Genomic DNA, 7,981 nt, shown 5'->3' on the forward strand with positions numbered 1-7,981 from the left:
AGAGCTCATCCACTGGGCTGTTTGGGCTGTGTATTTCAAGGAGCAGCAACGTGCCAAGTCAAAAGCAAAGAATTTGTTTGCAAGAGAAGCTAGGAAAAGACAAAGAGCAAAAGTTAATGCTTCAGATCATTCCAAGCTTCAGAGAATACAAGACAATTGTTTTAGAGACAGCTAAAAATACTTTCTTCTAAGACTGCTTGCTATTCTGCCAAAGGCATGCAATACACTGAGAAACATGTTTGCAGAATCAAAATGTTTATACTATGAAGTAGCAGTTCCTACTTTAGAAACTTATAGCTGATTAAGTTGCAACTACATTTTTCATAATACAGACAAAATATTATCAACCTCAGCCATAAGTAAATATTGGCTTTGTTGCAACAGAATGTTAAAGCAGAAAAAAACAACAAACCATCAAATGTTTTCTCTAGATCAGTTACTTTTGTGTAACTATCAATACAGTTATAAAATACAATACAATTTAACTTTCTAACCTTCTCTTTGCTACGTGACATGAATTGTACTAGAATGCACCCTGAAAAAAACAAACAACAGAAAGGTCATACAAAAAGAAATTAAGTCACCTCGCTTCACAGGAAGCTTTATAAATGATTGTTCTACATACTCATAAATTTTTTCTCAACTCAAAATTCAACTCTCCATTTGTAGTCCAGAGCAACACAGAAAGTTAAAGGTTTATATGGAGATCAAACTCCAGAGAAACTTTAATGGAAAGTGCGAAGTTCAGCTTCCTTGTTATTTTCAACCATCAGAAAATCTTGCCTTTTTATGGGGAAAAAACAAAGAGAAGTGATTTAAATAATGATCAGAGTGAAAATTCACTTTTGAAAATCTAAGTTTTCTTGCCATATTTAGCAAATGCCAAAACAATATTTACAGCAACAACAGTGCAGCTGTGAGGCTGCCAATATTGCCTCCAACCGTGTAAAACACTATATTTTTCCTTCTTTTTTGAAGTATTTTCTTCACTTTTCCCCTTCCAAAGACATAAAACCTAGCAAGAATTTAACATGTTATGGTATTTGTATCATTGGAGCAACTTGTTCAGCAATCTTTAATTGCCAGCTCCTGCATTTATTTTTAATTGCTGTCTTTTGTTGTAACCCAAGAAAGAAAACCAAAAAATGATAGAAGTGGGTGCCAGCCAAACTTTCACGCCAAATATAAACAACTCACCTCTAAGTAAGGCCCAAAACTGTGATTACCGCAGGCTTTCTGAAAAGGCTAATCATCAACAAAACAGTTTGCAGTTTGTTAAACTACAGTAAACAATTCCCAGTAACAGAATTCCCAGTAAAGCAGCGGAAGTGGAAAAAGAGCAAAGTGCTGAAAGCATTTATACTGTCTGTTACTTGACTCAGTATTTGCAATTCAGTACTTCCCCCTGAATGCAGAACAGAGCAAGACAAACTTTTGCTGCTACAAGCTGGTTCTAGCAATTGGTGAGGTTTCACTCTGGAGATGTTTCCCTTCCCTACAAGGGAAAGTGAGGTACAATGGTTATTGAGGAGTAAGGGATGAAGTCACGTGACTCAGTATTTTGCTCATCTGCAATAGTAACTGCCTCCATCATTCTCTTCATGTCAGCATCATCAAAAAGTACCTGCACTTGCCATCCTCCTCTCTGTTATGTCCTTCATATCCACCCAACTTGTCTCTCAAGCATACATATATAAGCATACATATTAATATCTAAAGGGGGAAGTAGCACATAATTTCTGACTGTAAATTATGTCCCAACTTTCAGCCTGCCTGTGCACTTAAAAAGTACAGTAGGGTGGGACTTCTGTGTTATTCTCTGCAGAATACTGCCCTCAGTTGACCTCGCAGCGTGGTGTAATACATACATTACAGACACCATCTGATTTCTCAGGTTTTGTCACAGTACAGGAAGAATGGACAGATGAGCCAGTGTCTGTGAAACTGCATGTAGATCAAGCATCAGCATCATCACATGCAGAAACACAACAGGGACAATTCATGTTCACCTCAGGACTGCCCAGAAACTGGCTTCAAGATGAAGAGCACTGAAGAGCAAACCCAAGAGGACATCCTGCAGTTTCTGCTGCCATTAGCTACTTAAGCTCACTTTCTTAAACGTCTTCAGAAAGCCTTAACTTGGTTCTTTATAGCATCATAACTAAAATGCCTACTATGTACTGCTATGCCATCGAGTCTGTAAGCTGGTAACTGATTTGTCTTGATAAATTTGGAGCTTTAAAGACGCATAAGACATCAAAAAAGCACAAAGTGAGCCCTGAAACAAGCACTGTCACACTTGAAATTAAGAACATGTTCAATGTGAATAGATGTCTTATTAGAAGTTGTACACACATCTATTAAAGTGAGGTAATAGCATCAGGATTAATTACTAAAGCAAAATGCTCTGTCACTTAGGAACAGAAATGAACAGCAAGTTTCCACATTCACAGATGATTTACAAGGCTTTCAAAGAGCTGGTTATGCTCTTCCTGTAGCAGGTAAATCAATACCAAAGTAATAATGGCCTCCTACCTTGGTTAAACACTACATCATGTCACACTACAGCTCCCCCCAGAGCTGCTCACAATAGAAGAGCTGCAGCCAAAAGCACTGATACTCAAAAAATAGTATCTTTTCAGACCCGGGGAAATTCACATGAATTTCCCAGAAACCCAGAGATAATCCTAATCTACTCTTGTAAAACCAAGACACCGATTGACAAAAACAGAGTGACAGTAGCAGACATCCTAACTACCAATTAGCTAGTGTGTGGAACTAGAAAGCAGACACAGAGGTGATGCATGTGTCCCTGTAATTACATTCCATGGTTCTATGGTGCCTTGTTTTCCAGTAAATAAACCAGGCAGATATTGCTTCTATCACTACTTTAAAAGGTCCTGCCTTTCGAGCTGCTGGTGCACATATGCACACAAACATCATCTGACCCAGCAGAGCAGACTGCGTAGTAAAGGAAAATGGATACAGATTTTGAAAACAGGGTTTTATTGGAACTTATCAAAACCGTCTGAAATCTAACTCAGGAAAGGCACTTCAGACTTCAGTCCCTTTTCTTTTTTGCTTTGGGTTTTTCTGACATCTGAGATAATTCACTTTCTTCAACTTCACAATGCTTTCTTTTCTTTTTCTTTGACTTTTTATGGTCACTTTGGTAACCACTGGAGTCACTGGTAGGCAATACAAGTTCCTGTTCTTCTTGCAATACCAATTCCTGTTCTTCTTGCTTGTTCTTTTTCTTTTTCTTCTTCTTCTTCTTGTTTTTATCATCACATAATCCATTCACAGCATCAACACTTTGCTCTTCATTTTCCCTCCCAAGGTTATCCATCTCATTTAAAGGCTCTTCTGTGACATTATCTTCCCCACAGTTATTCAAGCCAATTTCCTGCTGGTCAAGCTCTTGAGTTTCGTCCCCATTTGTGCTTTCAGTGACCGTGTCAGATTTCTTGGGCCGTATACTGTAAAGAAATATACAAAATAAACTGAATTAGGGACATGTTAGGGCACATCATATAGTGAAATGTCAAAAATTGTTAGAACACATATCTACACTAAATAGAAGATAAATATGTGCTAAAAACAACAACAAATGGAGAACACGATACTCTGTGTTGCAGAGAATCATAAAATTTAATACTCTCCGAGTAACTTCTATTACCTTACTAGCTTCCTCCTTGCCACATAATATTCTCTTTTGAATCTTAGCCTAAATTTCTTCTCTATAGTGCTATACAGACCATTTGGTATTTCTTCTTTCCTTGTGCTCCTTTATCCCCTAATTCATAACCACACATTGTGTAGTGAAGCTTATTTGGTGTAAGTCATTCACAAAAACACACAGCTAGTGGCCTATTCAGTCATACATGAGGCTTACTTCTGATTTTATCAAGCAACTGCCCTTTTCTAATTAAAAGAACAGCGATGCCAGAAAAGTTTAAAAAGTGAAAAAAAACTCTACAAACTCCCCCCGCCAAAAAACCCGCAGCAGGTACCTTGCAACTGAGAGCACTGGGAAAAATGTCTAAGAAGACAAATATGGAAAGAATGCAGTTAAAAACCACGGAGGTTTTTATGTCCCCAGAGGCACTGAAGACAAAATTGCTAAGTTTCATTGTAAATTCACTGAAACGAACCAGAGCATCTTTCCAGATTAAAAAGAAAAAAACAAACAAAAAATGCTATGAATTTGCCAGCAGGAGTCATAGTATACATTTAATTAAAACCAAAACCATGTTGGAAGAAAAACATTGCTCAGTAAATGACTGTTTTTTAAAAAAAAGTGAATGAACTCTTCTGAAGACCAGATTTCTTGCAAGATGCCCTAAAAATGTACAGAGGCCTAAGGAGGACCTTGACAATTTTTCTCATATCATCTTTGAAATTCTCATGTTTCAGCAAGTATTTAAGTCATCCACATCTAACCATGTGTGATTATGCAACACGTATGCACTTGATTGTGTGTAAATGCACATGTAACCACTGTGTTCTGGACTGTTTGCACTTGAAAATCCTATGCACAAAGCTACTCTTAGACTCCTGGATGTGCTATTTTAAGCATGTATTATATATGCAATTCACAATTCATAGGTCAACATACTCAGATTTTTAGATCTGAAGAGATACTTAGTTTTAATTTTTCCCGAGAAAACTTACATGCAAGTCCTAAATAGTGGAAAGATTAACTCAAGACAACCAACACAGGTTGTATGTAGATAAGCATTTGCGTGAAAATAAGAAAGCTTAAACATTAGGATGTAATTAAAATACTTTAGTTTGTAAGAAACCTATTACACCAGTTAAAAATACTCTCTATTAGGGCACCATACCTGCTTTTAGTGAGTCCTCCTCGAATGAAGAACACGCCAGCTGTATCAGAATCCAAGTGCAACACTTGAAATTTCAGTTCATCCCCTATTTTTAACCCCAGCTCTTGCCACTGTACAATGGACATTTGTTCAGGTTTAGGGATGGATGCATTGAAGCATCCATGTATCAGGCAGCCAATATGACTAGGGGCCACTTTATTAATTACACCCTAAAAAAGAAAAAGAATATCATACAAGTCTATAGCAAGTATCAACCTTTTAAATGAACACAATATATATTTAGTTTTCTATCTGGAAAATTTTCAGTAAGAGTTTATGTACAAGTTATGAAGCCAGTTTATCTAGCAAAGAAGTTGATTCTCCTTCACTAAAATCAAAGCTACTCCTGTATACTCTTCATTCAATTCCTCTGGGAATAAAACCGAACTGCAACAGAACAAGCCAAAACATGAGATTTAGCTATGGTGAGTACCTGAATAGAGCAGATAACTCTTTGCTTACACTACAATGATCATCTTTGCTTTGAAGCCATTTTAAATCTGATTTACTTGCCGAAAATGGCCTTCAAGCTGGCACAGCACTACTTAGCACCTGAAGATAGACAAGACACATAAAAAGGTTTTAAACACTCTGTTCAGTGGGTTTCTGACACATCTGCATGTGAAACCATACCCACCTTTGTTTGGCCTATGAATGAATGACAGACACTGAAAATTTTTCTGCTCTCTTCCTAGGAGGAGAGCACATTCATTCCTAATCACAATTTTAAAGGCACCAGCTATACTGCAAAAGGTATGGCACAACAACGAATGTAAGCCAACTCTAAACATACTTTACCCACAAGTGCTGAGCAAGGGCATCGACAAGCTTCAATCTGTTCTGTGAGCCACACACCTCCTTTACTGAAAGGCAGGCTTCAACCCGATGTACTGCTCTTGTGTCTTAAGGAACTGAACTCTGGAGAGCATCCTGAACATTCCTATCACTACAATAAACGCACCTGTTTGAGAACTACCTGCTCTTCAGAAAGAAGCACCGATATGACTTACATCATTATGATACAGTATTTAATATGCAATTCTTATCACACGTTTTAGTAATATGTAATTATATAAAAATTCAACAAATCTAGGGACAGACAAAACAGAACAGATAGACTACAGTAAAAACTACTAGTACAAACCGCTCATAAATTGCTATGAACTACTCATACATGAACACACTAATATAAACTAAAATATAGCTATACCTAAGCCTCAGACCACTTGACGTTGGAGATAAGCCAAGCTTTGACCACTCAGTTAAAAAGCCTGCCTCGTGAGACGCCAAAGCCTTTACATACCACCAGCTTCTTCCCTTTCTTGGGGCTGAAGATGATGAAGTCCGCCTCGATGTTCAGGTGGATGAACCCCTGGTCGTCGTAGATGTCGCCGAGCTCCCCCACCACTCGGATGTTGTCGTAAGCCACGGGCACACCCTGCAGGCTGGAAGGACAAGGGGAGGGGGCACCGTTAGCCGCCGGGCCGGGCCGGGCCGGGCCGAGCCGAGCGGAGCGGAGCCGAGCGGAGCCGAGCCAGCCCCCCAGCCGCGCCGGGCGCACCTCTCGGAGTAGCGCAGGAGCTCCGCGTCCAGCTGCGCGCGGATGCCGGAGCGCTTGCGGCCCAGGAAGCGCGGGGGCAGCGCCACATGCCGCCGGTGCGGAGCCGCCACCAGGCACGAGTAGCGGCGCCCCACGAGCGCCCGCGCCGCCGCGAAGGACGGGGCGGCGGCGGCGGCGGGGGGCAGCGCCGGGGCGGGCGGCGGCTCCCGCGGCACGGCCATGCTCGGCAGGGCTCCGCGCCGCGCGATGGCGTCAGGCTCCTTCCCTTCGCCGGGGCGGGCCCGGCCGAGGGCAGTGACGAACTTCCGTGGGGAAGCGTGGCGGGGCTTGTTCGCCTTCCGACGTGCCGGGTGGTGCCCTGTCAAGTCATGCCGCGTTATTTATTTCCTCCTTTCAATCAGATTTACATCTCAGAGTCACGGAATAGTCTGAGTTGTAAGGGAACCGCAGAGGTCATCGCGTCCAGCGTGAGTGGCGCACACGGGGCTCGAACCGGTGACTTTGCCGTGAGCATCACGCTCTGGCAGGCTGAGCGCTCCTGTTCGCCCCCGGACCGAACCCAAACACGTGGCCCTTCAGACTGGAGAGGTGGTGTGATACCATGGCCTTGGAAATTGAAATTGAGCTTTGGTGTTTCGGACAAAAGACGCGATGACAAATCACCTTAAGTGGCGCTCTTCATATATAGCAATTTTAAGAATGCAGAATTTGTTCTTTGTTGCTAGACCCCAGATCCACTTTGTGCATATGGAGAGAAATGTTTAAACGCATTTATTAACCATAAACTAAGGAGTAGAAAAATATATAAAAGTCCCCAAAAGGGTTGCTCGTGCACTGTACACTGCCATGACTTACCAAGTGAGCTGCAATACTACAGACAGAAACCTTGTCCTGTTGCAAATGATGGGATTTGTGGCTGGTTAGTGAACACTTTGTCCAGAAAAGTCATTCAGACTTTAAATCCACACAAAGTGGCACAGGATTGCCTTATGATTTTACTCTAAATTGATTTAACTGAACTCATGCAAAACCTAGAAAAGGTGTTCTCTCATTGATTTAAATCTAATTGATATCAACTTAACTTGCTATAGTAAACGTACACTTTCAGACTGATTGAATCCACATGGGGAGTTACAAAAAAAAAAAAAAAGATCAGTTTCATCAAAGGTGTTAAAATTCCTTTTATGCTGTGAGGAGCTCAGAAACAGTGTTGTTTTGTGAAAACAAGCCTTACATTAGATACCAGAAATTCTAGAACTCCCTATAAAACAGTAAGTGATGCAAAAGCCTTTGAAACTACTCAAATGCTACATCACCAGAAAGTTTTCTTTGACTGAACACACTGTGAAGACAGGACATTTTTAGTTTTCACAAGTAAAACAAATGGTATAATTTGCAGTACTTTACTGCAAGTAAAATTGGATTAGTGTGAAAGAACTGACATAAAAATGGCTTTCAGATGTCAACCACACTTCCAAAACTGAAAATGTCTTGAACTACTGTAATCTGTATTCCTATGTGGCTTTAGTCCTCC

General features: G+C 40.7%; 1 protein-coding gene across 1 annotated transcript; it reads right to left on the reverse strand.

The window, feature by feature from the left end:
* Nucleotides 1–2,989: 2,989 nt before the first annotated feature.
* On the reverse strand, nt 2,990–6,731 carry POLR1F (RNA polymerase I subunit F). Its single transcript, XM_085050878.1, has 4 exons — nt 6,448–6,731; nt 6,190–6,331; nt 4,848–5,056; nt 2,990–3,479 (listed from the first exon to the last, which is right to left on the reverse strand). The coding sequence occupies exons 1-4, from the start codon at nt 6,666–6,668 to the stop codon at nt 3,062–3,064; spliced, it is 990 nt and encodes a 329-aa protein (XP_084907004.1). The 5' UTR covers nt 6,669–6,731; the 3' UTR covers nt 2,990–3,061.
* Between the last annotated feature and the right edge of the window lie 1,250 nt (nt 6,732–7,981).

This window comes from Lichenostomus cassidix, chromosome 2 (assembly GCF_008360975.1).
Source record: "Lichenostomus cassidix isolate B80296 chromosome 2, HeHo_3.0, whole genome shotgun sequence".
NCBI classification, from domain to species: domain Eukaryota; kingdom Metazoa; phylum Chordata; class Aves; order Passeriformes; family Meliphagidae; genus Lichenostomus; species Lichenostomus cassidix.

Coding starts and splice junctions, on each gene's coding strand:
- POLR1F (XM_085050878.1), bottom strand. CDS start 6,668: ATGGCCGTGCCGCGGGAGCCGCCGCCCGCCCCGGCGCTGCCCCCCGCC. Junction 6,332..6,447: donor CTCCTGCGCTACTCCGAGAG/GTGCGCCCGGCG, acceptor TTGTCCTTCCAG/CCTGCAGGGTGTGCCCGTGG. Junction 5,057..6,189: donor AGAAAGGGAAGAAGCTGGTG/GTATGTAAAGGC, acceptor TTTCTTTTTTAG/GGTGTAATTAATAAAGTGGC.